General features: G+C 38.8%; 1 protein-coding gene across 1 annotated transcript in view; it reads left to right on the top strand.

The window, feature by feature from the left end:
* The window catches only part of UBN2 (ubinuclein 2), a 52,063-nt gene that overhangs the window by 14,510 nt on the left and 12,371 nt on the right, over positions 1-25,182 (top strand). Inside the window, exons 5-14 of the mRNA XM_089523777.1 lie at positions 2,257-2,369; positions 3,071-3,563; positions 4,451-4,521; positions 5,489-5,618; positions 7,200-7,318; positions 10,933-11,046; positions 12,303-12,446; positions 12,626-12,676; positions 14,495-14,537; positions 16,679-18,220. Coding sequence (XP_089379903.1) covers positions 2,257-2,369; positions 3,071-3,563; positions 4,451-4,521; positions 5,489-5,618; positions 7,200-7,318; positions 10,933-11,046; positions 12,303-12,446; positions 12,626-12,676; positions 14,495-14,537; positions 16,679-18,220 — 2,820 coding nt within the window. The remainder of the gene's footprint in view (positions 1-2,256; positions 2,370-3,070; positions 3,564-4,450; positions 4,522-5,488; positions 5,619-7,199; positions 7,319-10,932; positions 11,047-12,302; positions 12,447-12,625; positions 12,677-14,494; positions 14,538-16,678; positions 18,221-25,182) is intronic.

Raw genomic sequence — 25,182 nt, 5'->3', positions numbered from 1 at the left:
ATAACATGAACCGTGTGTGTGTGTAAATTAATTGGCCGTCTCTACATTCCTGGGAAGAGCAACTATGTGGAGACCAATGGACATTTTTTTCTCAGACTCCCCTACAGTCCACCACCACCCCACACGCACACCAGCAAGTCCAAATACTTCTGTTTTCCTCTGTAGACCTTCTTAGAATGATGACAAAAAGAGAAGGCACATCTCTTCCTGTTGGCATTTTGAAAGTAACTGCAGAATAAAGCAAATATTTATTCTGCATACTTTCTCAAAATCATGAATGGAAGTGAAGGTGCCTCTTTATTCATCTCTATATTGAGAGTGACTGCAGGAGAAAACAGATATTTTGAGGTAATATTGGATTCTGGGGTAATTGTAGGGATGGGGTATTTTCACATATTTTATGCATTTTGAAGTGATTCTGAATAATTTTAAGGCAAAAACAACCTGGAAATTGTGCCTTTTAAAATATTTTTTGCAAGGGAGGCTTTGGGTGGTGGGGGCTTCAGGAGCTAGAGAAGGGTAGTTCAGGGGCCACATTTTGCCTACCCCTGCTGTTTATCTTTACTATCTTAAACCTGGTGCACAGATAATAGAAATATGCTTTAGTTAGCATAAACAATTGCTTCTACTGATTCATTATATTGGTCCATATAAGGGAGGAATAACAGCCCACCACAGACCTGCACAACTTGGCAGGAGGTAGGGGCCAAAATTAAAATAGGCCAAACTATTTCAGGCCTCAAATAGGTTTTTAGCAATTCACTTTCCAAGTAAAGGTATAATTAATGAATAAACGGTTGTAATCATTAACTAATAATGATTAATTATTATTATTAATAATAAATAGATGAAGAATGATTATTATTATTAATTCCATTCCCATCCTCCTTTTTCTGGCCTTCTCCTGAGGAGAAGGCCAAGTGCCAGAAAAGCCATGAGGGGCAAATGTTCCCACTTCCTCCACTGCCTGGTTCTATCCTGGGAGAAACCTGGCTGCAGAGGAGGCTCAGGATGTCCCCACCTTTCCTCTTCCTTCACAACTCGGCCTTCTCCTCAGGAGAAAGGCCAGCTGTGGAGGAGCCTTAGAAGGCACCTGTTCACCTTTCCTTCTCCTCCAAAGCCCAGTTCTTTCCCGGGAGAAAGCTGGATGGCAGAGGAGCCTTGAGAGGTGAGCGTTTGCCTGACCTCCTCCTCCTTCACAGCCCATCTCTTTCCTGGGAGAAAGCCAGGCGGTGGAGGAGCTTTGAAGTCATTGCAGGGTGCCCAAAATCCTTTGACAGGGTGCAAGTGGCCTGTGGGCCCTATGTTGTGCAGGCCTGGCCCACCAGATGTTGTTCAAATGCAGTTTCCAGTAATCTCAGGCCACATACCCAGCGGTGAGGAATGCTGAGTTGCAATCTAACAACATTTGGAAGGATACATACTTCACATGTATCCTTCTCTTGATGGCAGGGGTCTTTTACATATGCTCCCCAAGGTCATTTTTATCAGAGAATCCAGGAGTTAAACCCAGAATCTTACGTGTGCAAAGGACAGCTGTTCCACCTTGCCACTTGAGCTTAATAGCAGTGATGGTTAAAAGGAGAGAAGGCAGTGAGCTTCTCAGGTATGCAGGACCACATTGTTTAGATCTTTATAGGTCAAGATCAACACTTTGAATTGTGAATGAAGATGATAATAAGTTGGTACAAATGCTGCAGCACTTGTATAACACATCCTCAGCCAGCCAACTGTGCCTAACAATTTCTCAAATGATAGCTAGTAAAATGTAGAAAGGGGATAGAAGACAGATGAGGAATATCTGACATCATCTGGCCTCAGAGGGAGAGAAAGGCTGGCCATCTCCATCAGGCCTGGCCTAAAGTAAGAAGAAGAGCCCTCCCTCCAGTCCATCTGCCATGGTCCAGGCCTCAGAGGGAGAGAAGAACCGCTGGACATTCCTCTTACCAACTGCAATTACCTTCTCCTTTTGTGTCGTGTCTTTTTTAGATTATAAGCCTGAGGACAGGGAAATGTCTAATTAACTATTGGTAAGCCACTCTGAGAGGCTTTCTGGCTGAAGAATGGGGTATAAATAAATAAACCCTGCTTGTAAGGCATCAAATGAACTTTGCTGTTCAAAACAAATATCATATTAGATGAACCATGATATGATCCTGCAAGATGACTGTTACATTCTTAGTTCTATGATGAAGTATTATTTCATGGTTGAAGTTCTTACCATCCTTTTTCTCCACCCACCCTGCCAACTATTAGGTGGCTAAACTGAAGGATGAAGAGGACCATGGCATGAAGAAACGCAAACGAAAAGATGAAGAATCAGATAAGGACAAAAAGCCTCGAAAAATTAAAGTTTCTAAGCAACTAGGGTAAGTTTTTAAATTCTTATTTCTCAGAGAATCACCTGTTGTAAATGAGTCAAGAACTGAATTATACTGAATTATACTGAATTATTACTATTACAACGTTCATGTGAAACTGTTGTATTTATTTAAATAAAATTACAGTTGGCTGTCCATATCCAGAGATTTTTTTATCCATGGACTCAACCACAGCTTGAAAATATTTTAAAAATATATAAATTTCAAAAGGCAAACCTTGCCATTTTATATAAAGGACACCATTTTACTATACCATTTTGTATAATGAGACTTAATTATCCATAGATTTTGGCATCCACGGGGGTCCTGGAACTAAACCTCAGTGGTCACCCAGTGGTGTCCCTACCCCTGGTATCACCTAGTGTAGAAAGGGGCTGTTGGGGGGAGCGGGCCTTTTCTTTTGCTGCACCGGTACCGGCCTCCTTAAGAGACCAGCACCACTGTACCGAAGACAGGAGGGCACTACTCAGCCTTTTCCTTTGCTGCAGCAATGCCATCCTTCTAATGAGGAGACTGGCGGTGGCACAGCAAAGGCCGGAGGAGACCGCTTGGTTCTTCTCATCCCGCAGGAGGAGGACCAGAACAGGTGCCATCCCTCTTCCAGGGTGTCACTCTGTGTGGACTGCACTCCCAAGTTGGACAGATTTAATTTAATTCAGCCCAACTGTTTTGTTTTGTTTTGTTCACAGGGTAATGGCCTTAAATTCACACAAGTCAGAAAAGAAGAAAAAAAAGCTGTACAAGGATTCTTTTTCTCTAGCTGCTATGATCCGGAAATTTCAGAAAGAAAAAGAAGCGTTTAAGAAGAAAGATGATGATCCTAATCCCACAGCATCTACTTCTATACCTAATAAGCTCACTGCTGCCCCCATCACAGGTGGAAATGATGTGTCTGACTTGAATCTTAGCATCGCAGATCCAGTTCTCTCAATTTTTGGCAGCACAAATGAACGTGAACTCCTACAGGATGCTGAAAGTGCCCTGGAGATGCTGGGAGACATTGACTTTGATAACTTTCTTGATGGCACCTCCAATGGTAGCCCAGTGTCTGATCCATCAGGGGAGAATGGAAGTGCCACACAGCCCTCCCAAAACTCTGAGATCCTGACACTGAAACAGGTGCCTGTCCTCCCAGATGGTCTGCCAGCACAACTGGAAAAGCGTGTTGAAGACCTTAGAGTTGTAAGTGCAATGAGTGTTGTAGTTATGCTGTCTGTTGTGAAGAACTGTTGCAACCCAAATTGCTAGATATAAAGCCAGCAGTTTTTTTGTTTGTTTGTTTGTTTTTTGTAGTTAAGGATTACAGTGGATACATTATAGGCAAAGCCGATTTGATACTATTCACTTCCACTTAGTTAACACACTTTGAGTTGAATATGCAAATATGGTACCTCCAAAATTATTTGTATTTCTTACAAGAGGCTAAAAAAAGCAGATCCTAAAAATTATTGTTGGTTATCTATTATGGATGGACTTAGAGATATCAGCTTGCCTTGAAATACTCAGATGTTTCAAAAATAAGCAGTATTTTGCTTCTTATCTGTGTGGCACATAAGTTTCAGGGAACATGTTGATATACTTCACTATGCAGTAAATTTCTTTACCAGTTCATATTTTAATCTACTTGCAATAGTCCCTGTTTAGAGAAGGTGAAAATATACTTGGTAGTCTTAGCTTTGTTGCTTCACTGAAGTTTCAATCACCTCAGGTCACAATTGCCATTTTATACAGTTGAGAAACCTAGAAGTGTTTTAAAATAAAATAAACAAAGATTTGTAGAGACTTTTGTATTAAATTGCATCAAGTGGATCATAGTTCTCGTACATTAGGCCAGCATTCAGTAAACCACATGTGGAAATTGTTTTTGAAGACAAAGTAAAAATGGTAGCATTCTGTATTAAACAGTTGGCACACCATAAATGCTAGTAGTTTTCTATGCACTGTTATGGCCATGTCTTACAATTACAAGTCAGTAAAGAGTAACTCACTGGTGGATATATAAATTATGGATCACAGGAACATTGGAGGTTTGAAGTGTGCTAAAAGTATCTGGCTTTTATTGTTGCTAGGCTGCCAAGCTCTTTGATGAAGAAGGCAGAAAGAAATTCTTCACACAGGACATGAATAATATCTTGCTTGAGTAAGTGCTCATCTTGTTTTGGAGAAGTATGTTAAGCTTAGGGAGATGACGACTGCCCTTAGCCATTTCTAGCCAATCAAGCAGGCTGAATTCTTTATATGGTCCATAAAAAAGTTTATTAGAAATGTTCATTTGCTGAAGACATTTCAAACCAAAAAGGAAGAATACAATAGGCAAGAATTCTTGTGTATCTATGGTCCAAAACACACTGAAGAAATAATCCAGTTTGAAACCACTTTAACTTCCTGGGCTCAATGCTAGAAAATTATGGGAACTGTAGTTTTGTGAGACATTTAGCCTTCTCTGTCAAAGAATTCTGGTGCCACAATAAACTACAGCTGCCAAGATTCCCTAGTACTGAGCCAGGGCAGTTAAAGCAATCTCACACTGGATTATTTCTGCAGTGTGTTTTGAACCTTTGTTGTATGGTTTTGCTCTGTTATTTGAATTTTAAGATATCTCATATGTCTATATTTCTATGTTATTGATTAACACATTAAATAAGCTAGATGTAGTGAATTTATTATGCTATAGTTTATATACTGGCATAAAAATATATCTCTGCACTTACAGGCTACAATCTTAATTTTGTTCACAATGGGGAGGAAGTACAGTGCATGAGGATAGAGATGTAGTACATAACAACAGTTGAGGATTAGTTACAATTTATATTGCATCTGGATCAATAAGAACAAGATATGAAAACAGTGGTATGCCAGTGTAATTCCTCCTCCATCCACCCATTCTAAAAGTATTTATCTATTTTGACTATACAGCCAGGGCCTGAGAGATGAGTGCAGCCAACACTTTCTCCTGATCCAGTTAGATTTTTCATACAGAAAAATGGAAATTTTAACGTTGTACTTCTCTGTTTCACTAAAATTTTAAGTACTCATTAGATGGTCAGTAAGCAGAAGTCTTGTTTAGCTGTTTCTCATTCATTTTGAATGTGTTTTCTATTTGTCAGTATTGAGTTACAGTTACAGGAATTGAATCCTGCAATCCGCAATGGAGTATACTCACACCTTGAGGCTTTTGTGCCATGCAATAAGGACACACTGATAAAGCGTTTGAAGAAACTGCACCTCAATTTACAGGTAAAAGTGCCTGCAGCAGATGCATATTAAAAGATGGGTCAGAGCAAATTCCCTATGGAATTAAGCCCTCAAGGCCCAATACTAATGTTATTTCTTCAAGTTTCTGCTGCTGCTGTAACAAGGCTATATATGAAAATACTTTCTAAACTATTCTACTTCAAATAGAAATTAGATCATCTTAGAATAATTAAGTTGGAAGAAATCATAAAACGGTCATCAAGTCCAGTCCCTTGACAGTGCAATAATCAATAACTAAAGCATCCCTGAAGGGTAGCCATCTAACCTTTGCTTAAAAATCTTCAACTATGGAGAGTCCATCACCTTCCAGGGTAGTCTTTTCCTACTGCCATAAAAATGTTCTTCCTGGTGTTTTTGTCAGAATCTCCTTTCTTGTAATTTGAATCCAAGAAAACAGATTTAATAAATCTTCCGTATTACAATCTTTCAGATTTTTATACAAACCAAATGATACACTTTATGCTTTCCTAGTATAATGTAAGGTGCAGGTAAGTATTTGGAGACTTACAGTGTTGTTTTGATAATATTATAATGTAAAGTGCAGGTAAGTATTTGGAGACTTACAGTGTTGTTTTGATAATATTTATGATCTCTTTTGAATTGTTTCTCTATTATTTGTTGTTGTTCTTGTTTGCCCTTACATTGCTTCCAACTTATGGTGACCCTAAGACAAACCTATCATACAGTTTTCTTGGCAAGATTTATTCATAGGAGGTTCTGCCATTAAAACTGAGAAATTATAACTTACTCCATGTCACCCTGTGGGTTTCCATGGCTGAGCAGGGGATTCAGTACCTGATCTTCCGAAGTCCTAATCCAGCAAATTCATAGAATCATAGAATCGTAGAGTTGGAAGAGACCAGAAGGGCCACCCAGTCCAACCCCCTGCCATGCAGGAAATCTCAGTCAAAGCATCCCCGACAGATGGCCATCCAGCCTCTGTTTAAAGATCTCCAAGGAGGGAAACCCCACCACTCTCCGAGGGAGTGTGTTCCACTGTTGAACAGCCCTTACTGTCAGGAAGTTCCTCTTAATGTTGAGATGGAATCTCTTTTCCTGGAGTTTGCATCCATTGTTCCAGGTCCTGTTTTCTGGAGCAGAAGAAAACAAGCTAGCTCCCTCCTCAATATGACATCCCTTCAAATATTTAAACAGAGCTATCATATCACCTCTTAACCTTCTTTTCTCCAGGCTAAAATTGCTACAGTACAGTAGCTCTCTCTTCTTTCTTCTTGCATGTATTTTAGTGTGTGTGGCTTTTTTGCTGCTTGGAAAGGTAGAATATATCATACATAACTTGCCTTCCCAAACAAACCCTGAGAACTGTAGGTTTGTTAGAGGAAAATGTTAAGAAGTGCCACTGTATTAGGCTACTTTATTCTAGATGAAGAAGAAAAATCTAATGTGATACCAAGACTACCATACGTTGTTTCAGAAGCTACAATATAATTGAGGTTATCAGTGAGAAGTTGTTCAGTGAAAGGAGAAACTGGGCATCCTCTGAAAAGTGGTTCCTAAATCTATACTGTTTGCATCACTGTTTTAATAACTGTGTCTTTTCAGGATGACCGTTTGAAGGAACCATTGCAAAAATTGAAATTGGCTGTCAGTTGTGTCATGCCTGAACAACTATTCAAATACCAGGAAGACTGCCAGGCACACAGTCAAGCCAGGAATGCCAAGTATGTACATAGGCCAAGTAGGATGTATTTTGCTAATGTGAAGGATTTGTAGAGTAAAGTGCAGCTATGAAAATAAGGAGGCGCACAATTACTGCCCTCTGTACCTTTGTGTGGTTGCTTTTTGGGGGATGACTGACAGAAAAAGAGGGTATAAGAGTTAAGAGACAATGTACTGTTGCATTCTTCAAGTATATGGACACATTTATCTTCTTGTTTTTCCATCACTTTTTGAAAACATCTGAGGAAGTAGACCAAAGTCTACGAAAGCTCATGCTACCAACTACTTCCTTTCAGTTAGTCTCAAAGGTTCCACAAGATCTCTCTACATACTGATTCCCATTATAAGGTTCCAGTGTATCTCTTAGATTCCTGCCTCCTTCCTGTGGCCAACTTCCTGCAACCCCTTCTCTCAAAACTCTGTCCCTTTTTTAGCCTTCTAGCAGCTTGTCATGAGATTATGCATTTTTAAAAAAAGTACTGTGGTATCTGGAAGGTTTCTTTTAAAAATCACTGCATAATCTAATTTATTAGATTCCAAGTTCTTGGAAGATCTGAATTGTGAAAGCAGGCCATACTTAGAGAGAGACAAATGTGTTTAGATATATTAAATCTACGGTTTGGGAACACCCTTCCTCTGATTAATTCCCGTACCAGAGCATATTTGAACGATAGCATTTATTTTTGTTGATTAGAGTTTATTTTTAGTAACTAGGATTCACAGGGAATGCTATGAATATAGCATATCTTGATTTCATTTAATAAAGGCTTTTGACAAGGTCCCCGTTGATATTCTTGCAAACAAGCTTGTAAAATGTGGGCTAGACAATGCAACTGTTAGGTGAATTTGTAATTGGTTGACCAGCCAAACCCAAAGGATGCTCAGTAATGGCTCCTCTTCATCTTGGAGAGAAGTGACCAGTGAGGTGCTAGAGTGTTCTGTCCTGGGCCCAGTGCTATTCAACATCTTTATCAACAACTTGGATGAAAGGATAGAGGGCATGCTTATCAAATTTGCAGATGACACCAAATTAGGAGGAGTAGCTAATGCCTTAGAAGAGAGGATCAAAATTCAAAATGAACTTTATAGATTAGAAAGCTGGTTTAAAATTAACAAAATGAATTTCCCAGGGAGAAAAGTAAGATACTACACTTATGCAGAAAAAATGAAATGCACAGGTGTAGGTTGGGAAACACCTGACTTATATGTAAAAGGGATCAAAGAGTCTTAGTAGACCACAAGTTGAGCATGAGTCATCAGTGTGATGGAGGCAGCTAAAAATCCAATGCGATTCTAGGCTGCATCAATAGAAGTATAGTCTAGTTGAAGGAAAATAATAGTGCCACTTTATTCTGCTTTAGTCAGGCCTCACCTGGAATATTGTGTCAAGTTCTGGGCACCACAATTCTAAGAGCATGTTGACAAGCTGGAGTGTGCCCAGAGACCAAAATGGTGAAGGGTTTAGGAAACCATGCCCTATGAAGAAACACTTAGGGAACTGGGCATGTTTAGTCTGGAGAAGAGAAGATTAAGAGGGGATATGATAGCCCTGTTTAAATGTTTGAAGGGGTTTCATATTGAGGCTGGAGCAAGCTTGTTTTCTGCTGCTGTAGTGATTAGGACCCAGAGCAATGGATGGAAACTACACATTTAAACATTAGGAAGAACTTCCTGACAGTAATAGCTGTTTGACAATGGAATATGATATTGCCTTGGAGTGGTGGACTCTCCTTCTTTGGAGGTCTTTAAACAGGATGGATGGCCATCTGTCGGGGATGCTTTGATAGAGAATTCCTGCATGGCAGGGGGTTGGACTGGGTGGCCCTTCTGGTCTCTTCCAACTATGATTCTATTATTCTACTTCTATTTTTTGTCATCATTAATAGCCTATTTTTAGCTCTTGGCTCTTCCTTCTTTCTGAAGGTAGGGAAAGCTCAAAATTAAATTCTCCCATACTTAAGACAAGCACTTCACTAATCCAGTATTAGACTCAGAGCCTTAATTATACTTGTGATTTTGAAAATTACTGATACTTTTATTTGTGCCCTTATCAAAACTTCTGCAAAGAATGGATAAAAAGCCAATATTTTTGTATCAGTACAAACTAGTGGTTAAAAAAACAGAATTGGGAGTAAAACAGGGTTTCATCACTAAACCCAATTTGGACATTAAAGTTCCCTATCACAAAGTAAGCTGAAGTAAATTGTGACTCTAGGTTTACTATATAGTTTTCTAAATTATCTAATTCTTGTTTGAAGTCATAATGGTTATTATAAGTTTATCCTATATTTGTAATGATTGAGACTCCCAGTTCAAGATACCTTGGATCTGCAGGGCATCTTTATTTTTGCAGTTTTCTATCATCAAAGTCCAATAGATCACAGCCCACTTTTAACTAATTTCTTAACTTTAGAAGCATTCAGGGTTGAAAGTGAAATGATTTTGAGCAATTGCTCACTTTCCCATTTATGTGGGAAAATACGTGGGAGAATGGAATATCAGCTGTTAGTGAATTAAATACTTTTTCCCTCAGTTTTTTAATGAATATTTTTCATCTCAGCTCTCTTCTGATTACTGTAATTAGCATCAGTTCACAGAACATTCTTAACAGCAGGCTAACTATTGGGTTTTTTTAAAAAGCCTCCTCTGGTGTCATTTCACTCTGTGTTTTTCCTCTGTGCATTCCTGCAATCTTATGATAGTGTGGCTGTGTTTTAAAAAGTGTTGCAGTTGTACCAGAAAATCTTTGCTACAAATTGGCATGTCTTTTGCTTAACCTTTTCCAACCTTGAGTTCTTGAGTTGTATAGCCTGGGTTCACCAAGGCATGTCACAACCTAATTAGAGCCTGAGTTGCAGGAAGGCTGAGTAAGGTGAAGTTGGATTTTTAGAGTCCTTTATCTTTACTGTAACTAGTTGCCACAATTATTGTTATAAGTAGCAAAATAGGCAGCCCATTCTGCATGGTGTCATGGGCCATTTCATTAGAAATATTGTAACCATCTCCATTTTCAGGAGGCATTTCTGTTTCCAGCCTGTGTAAAACTGCTACTGTATATAGTTGATGCCCTCCATGTTTGTAAAATGATGTGCACAGATGCAGCTTTTGGCTGACCAGTGTATTAAATTTTTATTTTGTTTTATTTTGTGTTGATGATGTGAGGATGCAGCACCACCTCACAAGTTATTGGTTAACCAATGTGGGTGGGACAGCACCCAGACTTTGAAGAAAATCAGAGTATATATTTACAAGTAATCATCCATGCAGTTTCACAATCCAGATCTTGGCTGCTGAAGGTGAATCTTGTACCTTTCATAGTGGTACTTTTCATGGTGTTTCCAAATGAACCGAGAAAGTGTGTAAGACATGCACAGATACAGTATTTCCTTTTGAAGAGAGGGGCTATAAGCATTAAGACTCTAGCTAGAGCTCTGGAATGTGTCTGGAGTTTGCATTTCGCAGGCAAAGAACCCATATGCGATACTGCACAGACGGCAACATAAGCATCAGTTACAAGTAAGCGACTTGTATATTTTCTTTCTTGTAGGAAATTAATGATGGGGAAGTAAGTACACTTCTATTCTTGCCACCAAAATAATTCTTGTTTTTGTTGCAGAATGCAAGCAGAAGATGAGAGGGACAAGAATGGCTCTGAGGAAGATGATGATGAAAAGCCAGGAAAGAGGATTGCAGGACCAAGAAAGAAATTCCACTGGGATGAGACAGTGAGGTGTGATACTGCTGTCCCATAGAATACTATTTTTAATTATTGCAGCATAGTCTAATGTAACAAGGGCTACAGAGTGCCAATTTTAACTCTTTCCAGCTATTGGTGGACTGCAGCCATTTTTCCACAGGAAAAAAACCAAAGTAAAAGATCATTGTCTATGTGAGCAGAAGCTGCTCACCTCTTAATGTCTCTGGGTGGCCATGGAGGGAAGAGTAGAGAGAAGAGGCAGGGGCACTCTCCTCTTCCCAATATGCCTTACTTGCTTGCAAGAATCCTGGAAGCAAAGACACTGAGGGGTGGGGCACTGGTCAGGAAAACTACAAGCACAAAACAGAGGCTGTGTTCACAATTAACCCCTTCAGTATCTTTGCGTCAGGATCTCTAGGAGCAAGCAAGGCATTTTGAGCAGAGCTGGCAGCTTTATGCCTGCTCCTCCTCCTCCAGTAATAGACAGGGGAGATACTCCTTGTATTCCTCAATGGAGAAAGAAAAGGAGGGGATGCAGCAGAAAGGAGTAGCAAACAGGTTTTTGCCAAATTCATTGGCAAGTCAGAGAAATAAAAAACTGACCAATTAAAATTATTCTTTTTAGGAGAACACTAGGAAAGATTGGGAGAAACCCAGGAGTTGCACGAGTGGGTTTGGAGGACTTCAGGCTGCACATTTTGTACCCCGTATGAGCTGTAACCTGCTGTAGATTATAACTGATAATGAAAGGATTGATGTTTCTGTGTTTGTTTGTTTTCTTGGCATCTACTCAAAGCCTGTGTAAGGCAGGCTTTGAGTAGAATCAAAACATGTGAGAATATAACATTAACATACTTAATTTTAGCTAAAGAAATGCTAACCCAAGATGCAGGATGATTTTTCACTAGGCTAACTCAGATGTATGAAGTGTCTTTCCATACTTGCCTTCTCTCCCCACTGAACAGTGCCTACTGTTTTGTCATCCTAATTCTGGAGTTTGAATCTACTATTTGAAAGATTCTTGAACAATGTGGAAGTACACCAGAGTCATAGAGGAAAAAAGCAATGTTACAGTTGTCAAAGACTATGCGTTTACATAGTATAGAATATTATGTTAGTTGCTTAAAAACTACAGTAGAATGACTTTCCTGAAGAACCTTCTTAATAACTGGCCTTATGAATCAGAACTACAGCACATTACTTACCTGATGAGAAAGATGGAAGATGCACATTAACAACTTTGGACACTGATGACTGTTTTGCTTCATCCTTTCTGTTTTTTCCAACAGGGCTTTGCTATGTAACCTTATCAAAATAAAACTTGGATGTTATGAGTTGGAGCCAAATAAAACCCAGTCTGCAGAAGATTACCTCAAGACCTTTATGGAGACAGAGGTGAAGCCACTTTGGCCAAAAGGCTGGATGCAAGCTAGGTATGGTTCCTGCTGAAATAAAATATTAGTTTTTCAAGCTTCAGTATGATTTCTGAGCAATTAAATGTTCCAGCCTGTGATAGTTAATTGAATTATCTGAATTTAGGTCTGATGAAATCACTGATAGGTTTCCATTTGTTATCTTTCATCAAGTAGCATTTTTCCATCCCTATTTACAGGATGCTGTTTAAAGAAAGCCGAAGTGTTCATAATCACCTCACCTCTGCTCCGTGAGTATAACATCAATACCTGCTTCTCTTTTGATTTATCTCAAGTTCCCTGTAGTGTATGTCTTATAATATCACAGTACTTTGGATTGGTACAATAGCTGTTACTGATTTTTTACTGTTCAAGACAATATCTTGCATTTACTATACCAGTGGCTTCAGTGATCCTGAACCCATTTTGTTTATTTGTAATAGGTTTCCTTGAGTGAAATACATTGTATGACATTATACTTCAGTGTGCAATAGCAGGGGACTTCTCCAGATGTAGTTGGCTTTATAATCCTAGAGTTTGATTTATAATGCTCATACAGGCCCGTTACAGACGGGCCTTTAAGTACGGACTCAGTCCGTACTAGAGTTAAAAAGGGGCATCACTTCCGGACGCCCCTAACCTTAGTACAGACTGAGTCCGTACAAAATGGCGACGCCCCTTCCACATGGGGGCCACCATGACGACGTCACGACCGCGCCGCCTCTCCTCCTCCCCACCGCCGCGGGGTGTCCTTGGGGCTTGAAGCCCCAAGGACACCCCTTTCCAGGCTGCGGGGAAGTGGCCTTTTGCCGCTTCCCCGCAGCCTGGAAAGCGGCGGATCGGGACCTCGGAGGCTGCCGGTCTGGCAGCTGAGGCCCCGATACACCGGGGAAAGCAGCACCTACAGGCCGCCTCAAAGGGGCGGTCTGTAACGCACCACAGTATTTATCACACTATCATATAGTAGGATTAACTAGATATTAACTGTGGTGGGATATCCAGGGAGGACTCTGTAGAGAGAGTATTTCAGATTCTCAATTCTTGGTCAGGAATGAGCAACTGGTTGTTTGACCAAGTCCCAAAGCCATTTTATCTAGCTCCTTGCAGCTTTACAAAATATTAATCAACATATGGCAAATTATCCATGCATATTTTTTCCTGCCATGAAAAAAGCTGTTAAGATTTATATTGTAAATGCACCATACTTCATTGTCTGCATATCTTTTAATTGTGTAAGCATTTATTAATTTTACTAATAAAAAATAACATTTTCAGCATCTTTCATATGCATAATTTGTACTCAGAGGAGTCAGCTTATGTGGCAAAATACACTTCTAGTTTCAAGACTACACTGAAAAGTATAAGCTCTGGATAAGTCTATATTCAGCTTTCTGTTTGGATAAAAGTACAGATATATAATTATTTGGGCAGTTATTCTGGGTATTTTGGGGGGGAAACTGGAAGTAAACATCTAGTCATTGTTGGTTTTAAAAAGTATAAAGCTTCAGATTGCTGCACATTTGGTTATGTGTGAAAATTGGCACCAAAATTGACTACTTCTGGTCTAAATGTTTTTCTGTTTTTGTTGTGTGCCTTCAAGTTGTTTCTGACGTATAACAACCCTAAGATGATCCTGTCATGGGAGACTGACAGCATGTGACTTGCCCAGGGTCGCCAGTGGGTTTCATGGCCAAGTTAGGGATGGAATCCTGGGCTCTCGAGTCATAGCCGAGACTCAAACCGCTATGCCATGTTGTCAGAACTTTCATTAACAATGCCATTTGCAGATGTGTATGGAATGTGGAAAGTGCATTAAAACATAATTTGTGATTAATTTATGTGTCTGCATTAACCACTGGTTTCTAGTTTAAAAATGACAATTTCTGTAGTGTCAGCTTTTGCAAAATTTGACAGATACGTTATCTCTTTGATTTGAGTTCTTTAGTTAGCAAGCCTTGTCCTAATGGTCAATGCTTGCTCAGTTGAACTTAGGCATTTAATAATGTCTGAACATTTCCAATATAAAATGATAGAGGGCAAACCTAACTACTACTATGCTGTCTTTTTAGGGCAAAGAAAAAGGTAATTCTGGCACCTAAACCCAAATCAAAGGTAAGTAATGAAGACCCAGGAAAATGAAATAGAAATGCAAGTTCATATTTCATAAAACAGTTGTCCATCTTTTTAATTTGAAGTATTAGAATTCAGTCTGAAATCTGGCTTTTTATGTATCAAATCAGTATTGTGCACTTTATCTGTGGAGCAAAGGACAGCATATATGGAGTTTACATTTCTACATTCGTTTTCTTTGTAACAGCATCTATTTTTGTCAACTCATGGACCTTGCCAAACAATAGCATCTTCATTAAATGTTTGCTGCAAATATGATTGGTCTATAGCTAGTAAATGCACAGTATACGTTACTGTATGTAATAATTTTGTACCATATCAAAGCATGATTATGATTGGAGCAGAAACCTTGAAAGTACACCTAAATCGAGTTGTTAGTGCCATCAAGAGTCCCACTGAGGCAATGGAATTTATGTAAGTGTTGGCTTACTACTCACCATTTGTCTGAATGGGTCTCTTCAGTTTAGGACTAACAGTTGGAATTAGGCCTTTGTTTACCAATGGTTTAATACTGAACAGTGTAGTGTGATGCATTATAGCCCAAACATTGAAACAAATTTAGAGAAACCTATGTGTACAATATACTGTGGGGGAGGGGTTGTTGGGTTTTTTTATTTTTTGTATTTGGTGGCACTGCATGTTGTTTAACAGTACTTTATATACCTTAAGAAAGGCTGGTTCAGTAAATGTTGGATTCCTTCTTTTATTGTTAAATAAAACCTAAAGCAAGGCAGAACTCTTGTGCTATGCAACTGGGCTGTTGTACATAGTATTCCATGCACATTGTCTTCTGCTTAATCTAACCAACATGACAATTACATTTTATTTATTTTTTAGGTCCCACACCAATATAATTGCAACAGATTCATGTCCTTAAAAGATGTGCCTGTTCTAGTGATAAAAATCAGGGGTGAGGGGTGATTTAAAACAAAAGAAAGACACATAGAGCCATCTGAACCACCATAGTACTGTTTGGTTATTTTATTTTCTTTGCAGCTCTTAGACATTCTAGCTTCTTTTGACTTTTGATTTTCATTCTTGGTTAGTGGAAAAAAGAGCTTAGAGGATGGGAACAAGAGAATAGGACTAGGATATAATTGCCCTTCCTGCCAAAATTCCTAAATCGCATACCTTTTTAATATTTTATGTCACTCATGATATGACAAACCTATCTGTTTGGGGTTCTTTGATTCTGTGTTCCGGCATGGCAGGGGGGTTGATTTGCTGGCCCTTGTGGTCTCTTCCAACTCTGTGAATCTATGAAACCTATGCATTTACTGCTATTTTATGTCACTGGGCCCCAGAGTTTGCCCTGTCATTCTTCTGGGTTTTTAAAAAACTGCCTTCCAAAATGACACAGGATAAGGTTCTTGCAAGCCTCACTGGGAAAAAAGTTCTAATTGCCTTCTGTTGCCCAAGAAAAACATTCAGTAACAGAAACCCATGAGGCATTCCCCATTTTGAAAAAGGGCATCTTCAGCAGAACATAGTGGAAGGTATAATTTATAAATAAATTCTGTCTTGTCTCTTGTGTTAACAGTTGTTGCTATTTAAAATTTATAATCAGAAAAAAATAGTTTTCTTGTAAATAATATGTATATCCTTCTGTATTATTAAAAGCTTGATCATATGTAAGCAAACATATTTGCAAATTGGTCTCAAATCACACTGAAATTACCTTAAAAGAAAATTAGAATACCTTGGTCTCCACATTACAAATTGAGTATTCTTTATCAGAATTTGCTTGGGACCAGAAGTGTATTGGATTTTATTTTATTTTTTTGATTTTGGAATATTTGCATATATATATATATATATATATATATATATATGAGCTATATATAAAGATAAAACCCAAATCTAAACATGAAGTTTATTTATGTTTCATATACACCTTAATACAAAGTTTGCGTACACTGAACCATCAGAAACCAAATGTGTTGCTATTTCAGCCACCTATGAAAAAAAAGTTTCGAATTGTGGAGTATTTTGGATTTTCAGATAAGGGATACGCAACCTGTATTAAAGTATAAATATACACAACATAAACACTCTTTGAATTGTCTACCTTTTTTCTTTTGGGCAGGCATTTTTAATGATTCTCATCTTTTCCTTCACACTAGGACACTAGTCCAAAGAAGGAACAGAGAGTCTGTGCTCCTTTTACTTCAGCTTGTGTTCCTGCTACAAGTACGAGCACTCCTATCACTGCTTTGGCCAATTCTAGCTGTATCCCAGCTCCAGAAACAATCTGTTTAGATGACTCACTGGATGAAGATCTCTCCTTCAACCCACCTTCTTTGGATTCTATTTCTGATGCCCTGGCTGTTATTAATAATGGAGCCAAGAGTTCTTCTGTTGGGCCCTCTGTAGAAACACCAGCTTCAAGACCTCGGCCTGGGCTGAGAGAAGAGAAGTTAGCAAGTATAATGAGCAAATTACCTCTGTCATCCTCAAAAAAGGTAGAGACTGCTCAGTCACCACATTCATCAAGCCTTATAGCTGGGCACACAGGACCACTACCAAAGAAATCCCAGGATTTACTTCAAACTGGTATCTCTTCAGGCCTTATTGCTGGCTCTTCAATTCAAAACCCTAAGGTTTCCTTGGAACCTTTACCTGCCAAACTTCTGCAACAAGGATTACAGAGGTCAAGCCAAATTCAAGCAGCTTCCTCTTCTCAGACCCATATTTCCTCTTCCTGCAAGGTCCAAGCCACAGCTTCTCCTGCTTCACAGAGGCCAAAGGATACAGCTGTACTTGTAACCTCATCAGAAGTTCAGAGTTGTGGTTCTTCAACATTACAAGTGACAAAGGCTCATCAGCAGTCCTCTGCTCAACAAAAATATGTATCCCCTCTACAAGCAACTATTAGTAAATCTCAGACCAACCCTGTGGTAAAACTAAGTAGCAATCCCAAACTCTCTTGTTCTTCCCCAGTTCCCAAGACTTCAGATAAGCCAGTAGTATATCGCCTTCCTTTGTCTAACACCACTTCTGTGAGTAGTTCTCAAATGGCTCATCCACTTGTGTCTCGGACAACATCTAGCACCTCTACCTCTAGTAACTATTTAGCCAAGGCCATGGTATCACAAGTTTCTACCCAGGGTTTCAAGCCTCCTTTCTCCATGGCTCCCTCACCCAAACCTGCTGCCTCTCCCAAACCCACAGCACCCAAGCCTTCTGTAGCACTCAAGCCTACTACATCATCTAAACTGTCCTCTTCTAAGTCCACCTCAACATCCAAACCCCCTTGTTCTTCTAGTTCTTCCAGTTCAAGTGCACTAGTACCCCAGAGTAGTCACTCCAATAGCAACAATTCTCTTCATAAACAGCCCTGTGGAGTAAATGTCAGCAGACAATCTCCTACAATTAATTTACTGCCCTCTAACCGCACCTCAGGCCTTCAACCAGCAAAGAACCCTCATGCCCCTTCAAAATTATCCAACTCTTCTGCCTCCGGAACTGTCAGCAAAAATAACTTGAGTGGAGTTGGAGTGAATGTACCTGTCAACAGGGGCAGCAACCTTAATTCAAGTGGAACTAATAGGACTAATCTGTCTGGAGCAGCAGGAAGTGGAACACAGGGTGCTACTAAACAATTATCAATTCCACATAGACCATCCTCTGCCTCAGGGTCTACAGTTATACCAGCCAGTGTACAGGTATGTTTTGAATGAGAAAGTCAATCATAAACATAATACATTGAGACTTGAGGTTTTGCATATTTATCCTTCCTCCAAAATATAGTTAGACTAATGATACAAGCCTATTTCTACTTAGGAGTAAGCCTTGTTGTGTTAAGTGAGACTAGCTCCTAGGTAAGTATTTATTGAGTTGCAGCTTAATGCATGTTAAGAACAGCCCACTGTGAGGAATATAAAATATTTTAGTTCAGACAAAAATATATGAATGGAATTAAACTGAACAACATTCAACACTGAAAACATCATTCCTTTGTAATATGCAGAATTGGTTACCCCATGGTGATTTTGTTCATTTTTCTGCCATTCTAGTGGTATCTGGTGATATGGGATGGGGAAAAACCTGATATCACTGTACAGAGTAAGTGATACAAGGAGTATGATAATTATGATATCTGCAGGAGATAGTGAAAATGTAAAAACTATCTGGTCTTGGCAGAAACTCACTATATCATTATTAAATGTATCTTATACAGTTGGGGTTGTAAAGTAAGGTTTACAAACCCTTTTAAAGTAGAGTGGCATTCCCTTGGATGTGGTTGGGGATTGCAAACTAGTAGTAGATGGGCCCCGACCCAAATATGGTTAGGAAAAAACCAGTCTGTCTTTGCCCGTCTGTGTGAATTGATGTGAAATAAAATAATTTGCTGATAATCTTAGTGTAAATATTTTCATGCACACATTCATACATATTCATATTTTAGTATTTTATAGGGAAATAATATCATTCAAATTAGAAAAGTTTTATTTAAATAAATTCAATATTTAACTAAAGATATGTTTATAATACTCAATTTTATTGAGATATAATACTCAATTTTAATACCAGTAATTAGACTAATATTCAGATTCAGTTGAGATTAATATGTTGGCATCATGATGTCATAAATGCTGTGATTATTCATAGCTGATTCATTTGAACCAGCATTTAAAATGTTTAAAATAATGTGTATTGTATAAAGATAAATTATTTCAATTATACAATAAAAGAACAAAGACAAGCTGGAGTAAAGATAAGGTATATTGAATATATTCTGATGCAGAAATAAAATGGATGGATAAATATGTCGTGGTGAGAGTTCATAATATAGAAAAAGTAATGTTGCATTGTCTTGTCCTAAAAGATAATACATTGCGCCCGCATCATATGAGGGCGTGCCATACACAGCTTTCAGTTTATGATGAAAGCCACACACCGGAAGAGGTAATGGTGTGCGCACTGCTTTGCAGGTACAAGCCCCATTGTTTTCAGTGGGTCTCGAGCATACGCAGTATTTCCCTTACGTGGGGGAGTCTGGAATGGATCCCTAGCGTAAAGGAAGGGCGCACTAAAAAACTATTGTACTCTTAATATCTCATATGGATAGATTTAGAAAAATACAAAGTAAAACATGGCACAATATGATATAGAAGTTCTTTCTGTTTTAAAATCATGTTTATTAAACATATAGAAAGAATACAACAACATGCAGACAAATTCTATATATAAATCTAAAACTATATACTATAAACAAAACAGACTATGCCACTACAAAACATAACATTTTAAACAACTAAATGTGTCCCTTAATGATTCCCCCCTTCCACAAATGGTACTTACAATCCTCTATATTCTATATATCCTCTAAATGATTTATATACATTTTTCTTCTGCTATATAAATGATCTTAATTCATTTTATAAAACCTAAAACTGATATGAAGCACCAATGTGATTGTAAAAAGGAAATAAATGGGCCCGAACAGACAGACCAAAATAAAGCTGCTTTGTGCCACCTTGGAAGAGTGTTGTTTAAATGACACATGCGTCCTAAGAGGCCAGAAGCTGCACCAAAGCCACACTCCAGTCCTAAGGACTGAAGCACAGCTTTTGGCCTCTTAAAATGCATGTGTCATTTAAACAGCACACTTCCAAAGTAGCCCGAAGCAGCTTTATTGTGGCCTGTCTGTTCAGACCCAGATATTTCACAGTCTTTCCTAAAATTTATCAAGGATTTCATCCTGATCAAATTTGTTAATTTATCCATTTTAGCAAGTTCAACTGTCTTTATCAGCCAATCCTCTTCTATTGGAATAACAGCTTCCTTCCATCTCTGAGTATAAACAATTCTTGCCACCATTATCATATACTGCAAAATCTTTCCATATCGTTTCTTCATTTGGTCATCCAATATTCCAAGTAAAAAAAGTATCTGGTTTCAACTGTATTTTAATTTTAAAAATGTCATCCAACATTTTATGAATCAAAGTCTAATATTTCTGTGCTGAGGGATCTTGTAGCACCTTTGAGACTAACTGAAAGAAAGAAGCTGGTAGCATGAGCTTTCATAGATTTCAGCCTACTTCCACAGATGTGTGAAATGCTGTGTCACATGTCCACCACATATGAAAAAAGTTGCAACCTTTTGTTCACCTTTCCAACATATATTTGAATTATTTTAAAATATTTTTGATAATCTATCTGGTGTTAAATACCATCTGTACGTCAGTTATAGAGGTCCTTTCTAAACCCTTTTGAGTAGTCTTAGAGTTTGTGGAGTAAAGCCAGAATTATGTTATGATGTAAAACAGAGTTGCACAAGCAGCACAATCACTATTCTCAGTGCAGCAAATTGGCCCATAAGCACACCTACACCCCTCTTGGTTACCTTTGACTTGGAGGTGGAGAACTAATAATTGTGCAATAGGTGAGCTCAAGATCATTGCACCCTTTATTCAGTCACTTTTACCATTGTCAGCTATCTTGGCATAAGTGCATTTCCTTCATTTACCAAAACCTATTGTTAAAGCTACTGGTAAATTGAGAGTTAATCATAAATCTTCTGGCCCTTCTGCCTTTCATTGTCTGAAAATAATTATCTTGGTATCTAAATATTATGTTCCTTACATCTGAGAAAGTGGGATATAATTATAAAACCTTGTGCTAGAATATAAGAGATCTGCCCACACATCTATTCAGGAAATGTCATCACAGCACCTAATGATATCACCCACAATATTAGAAGGACTTTCAGTTGCTCATCCTCTAATGTGATATATACCATACTATGGCCTATTATAGACTGCCAAAATAAAGCTGCTTCGGGTCTCTTTGGAGGTATGCTGTTTAAATGATGCATGCATCCTAAGCATCCGGAAGCTGCACCAAAGCTGCACTCCAGTGCTTAGGAATGGAGTGTGGCTTTGGCGCGACCTCCGGACTCTTAGGACCCATACATCATTTAAATAGCATACCTCCAAAGAGACCCGAAGCAGCTTTATTTTGGCAGTCTGGAACAGGCCTATGTCACCAATGCTCTTCAGCCCACTGTATTGAGCGAACAGACTGATCCCTGCCCCATAAGGTAAATGAACATAAAACAGACATTAGGAATGGGAATTTAGAAAAACTGGTTTTAGAACATTACATCTTTCTGGGCATCCCAACTTGGACCTCAGAACAGTGATCCTTGAACAAAAAAGCTACAAAGGAAAATTAGAAAGAGAAACAACAGAGTTGGAGTATATCAGCAAACTGCAGTCCGTCAGCAGTGAGTTGAACAGAGACGATGGTTTCTTGGCATGCAACACACATTATAACACTAGCTCACCCACCAGCCTCATGGGGGCTGTCTTGGCCAGTTAATCGCCTCTTCTTTTTGACTCCCACACTATGTCCCAATACTCATTCATATGGTTATCTAGTAACCTTGGCTTTACACAACATTCTTGCCTTGTCCCCCAATGACCATTTTAAGCTGAACTTGTCACCTCATCTCCATATGCACAAGGTTTTGCATTCCTATGGACATTGTCACACACAGACTACTACATAGGTCTATCCCTGTGCTTTCCACTCCAACAAATGCATCTGGGGAAGTAGGCTCAAGTCTACAAAAGCTCATGCTTCCAACTTCTATCTTCCAGTTAGTCCCAAAGGTGTTGCAATATCCCTTTGCATACAGAATAAATTTGTTCATCCTAAGGGTGCCACAAGACTCTTTGGCCTAAATTCATTTGCTGATCCTGACCGAACATTGAATCCAGGATTCAGTAATTAATTCAATGGGTCGACTCTAGTTGGGAGCAGGAATTGGACTAAACCCTCTGTTTTTATTTTGGATTGAATTGTAACTGATTATTTCACAACCTGACAGGTTAAAAGTAAAATATTTTCCACTTTTGGAGAGCTAGCATGGTGTGACGGTTGGAGTGTTGAAGTGCAACTTTGGAGATCAGAGTCTGAATCCTCTCTCAGCCATGGAAACCCATTGGGTTACCTTAGGCAAGTCACACTGTCAGTCTCAGATGAAGACAAAGGCAACCTCCCCTCTGAACAAATTGTGCCATGAAAACCCTGTGATAGCTTCACCTTAGGGCTGCAAATGACTAGAAGGTACACAACAACAAATTCATTAATTTGGAGATATAGCTAAAATACACAGAAGAACAAAAGAAATGTTATCTTCAGTACGTTATTATACTGAATAAATAATGCTCAGTGTGTTCGCTGAAGGACCAATAGAAAAGGTTGTTCAGACTCTACAGAGAACTATGAGGATGTGTCCATCTTAAAGCAGGTAGTTAAGGAAATACTTTTACATTGGCATGCAACAGTGGTTGATGGCCATATTTAGGTTACTGGCACATCTATGAAGAGAAATAGATATACTGTATTAGTTATAATAGTACAGAACAGTTTTTTTGTGATGCCATGATATTTTTGTTGCTCATTGGAAAGTTTAAATTATTACCATGGGTTCTTTAGAATTCTAGTAAATTTATTTACTCTGTCAAGACGCAGTGGTTCCTTCTCAGTGAGTTGCAAAGTGTCTTTATGGTTTTGAAAGAATAGTGAAAATAGATTCATTGCATGACAGATAGTGTTAATGGACAAAACATAGAATAACGATGTATTCATTTAACTGGGAAAATACTAGGAATATGTGTGAGTCAGATACATGAGGTTTTGTTTACATTGAAGCTCGTGAAATTTAAGATATAAGGTCTAGATCAGTGGTCCCCAAAGATTTTGGACTTCAGCCCCCAGGAGCCTTAGCCATGTTGTCCAGTAGTCTGGGATTCTGGGAGCTGAAGTTCAAAATCCCTTAAAGAGCACAGTTTGGGGACCACTGGTCTAGATTATGTCACATATGTTCTGTTCTGTAATATTCTAGTTGTTTGTTAAGCTACATCATTAGTTTACTTTTAATAATGTCTTACATTTCAGATTTGTACAGTCAGATTCAATAATCCATTCAATTGAATCTAAATTGTCCTTGAAATTGATTGGATTTATGTATTAGCTTTTGGGCTACCATGTTTATTGGGCTTATACAGACCTGGCTGACAGAAGTGAATTGGAAAATGGTTAGCAGTTTTAGCATACTTTGGACATTGCATTTGACTCTTGGCTGCTCTACTTTCGTGTTCAGGATTAAAATATGCAAGTTTGGATATTGACATGTATACATAAAATGCAATTACCACATTGAATCCAGGTTTAAGCATGCCTTGTTGGGCTGGCAGAAGTGGACTTCACTTTCCTGCCTATAATAATGGCCCCTTCATACCCTGAAAATCTGTATAAAGGTTTAGGAATCTTGTTGAATCAGGTAGACCATGATATCGGAGGAGGGGGGAGGAGATCCCTGAAAACATGGGAGAGTAACCTTCTGTAAACAGAGGTGGAAGGTGCTTATGGAAGATGCCTCTGTTGAAATCTCAGATGATCTCTCAACACCATCTCACAGCCTATTGTGTGCAGCAGGTTCTCCCACCCATCATATGATATTTTGGGGATGTCTGGAGGGGTCTTTTTGAAGAATAGAGGAGGTATGCTTCCACCAGCCCAGCTGAATGTACTTCAATCAATTCACAGTGTGAAAACAATTTGTGCTTTAGTTTCTTAGTTGTGGTTGTTTTGTTCCCCATACTGGAGATGCAACCTTAAATACTGTTACTAAGGGTAAGCCCCATTGAACATCACTGAAACTTTCTTCCAAGTAAGCTTGTGCTGGATTAGCCTGTGATGCAATGCATGGCTTCAGGAAACCTGTTTATAAAATCATAAAGTTAAAACCTAAATATGATTAACAAAATATTGTAGGGGAAAAGAACAGAGAGCAGTTCAAACATTATGGACAATCTTAGCTATCACAATTATGTTTACCTACTTAAACTAACAACAAGGAGAAAAAAGTATATAATACCTTCTACTTGATTATTTTATCATGTGAAATAATGTGGAAGTTATCTTGAACTTTGTTATGAACTGTTTACTTACTGTATATTCTCATGTACAAGTCGACCTCATAAGTCGAGGAAGGTTTTAGGGTCTGAATTATGGATTTTGATATGACCATGGATAAGTCGAGGGTAAAACTTAGGGGGCTATAACAAAGGATGTAAAAGGGAAAACACCACCTCCTTCCTTCCTTCTCTGGACTTCTCCCAACTACCTAAAACCACTTCCCTGGTGCTGGAAAAGAAGCCTTTAACATCAGATTGGGAAGGGAAAGAAGTGGATTTAAATAGGAGGTTTGGTGAGGAGAGAAGTCTTTAACATTGGATCGGGAAGGGAAGGGAAAGAAGTGGATTTAAATGGGGAGTTGGGTGGGTAGAGAAGCCTTTAACATCAGATCAGGAAGGGAAAGAAGTAGATTTCAGTGAGGGTCTTGGTGGAGAGACAAGGATTGAGAAGGGAAAGAAGTGGATTTAAATGGGGAGTTGGGTGGGTAGAGAAGCCTTTAACATCAGATCAGGAAGGGAAAGAAGTAGATTTCAGTGAGGGTCTTGGTGGAGAGGCAAGGATTGAAAAGGGAAAGAAGTGGATTTAAATTAGAAGTTTAGTGGGGAGAGAATTGGACCAGGAAGGGAATCACTTCTTTCACACACACTCTCACTCTCTCTCTCCCCCCACCCCCCGGTGGGCAGATCTTTCAA

Source organism: Sceloporus occidentalis, unplaced genomic scaffold, assembly GCF_023333645.1.
Source record: "Sceloporus occidentalis isolate IW3139 unplaced genomic scaffold, rSceOcc1.0.p SCAF_5, whole genome shotgun sequence".
Taxonomy (NCBI): Eukaryota; Metazoa; Chordata; class Lepidosauria; order Squamata; family Phrynosomatidae; genus Sceloporus; species Sceloporus occidentalis.
This window is presented reverse-complemented; position numbering and strand designations above follow the sequence as displayed.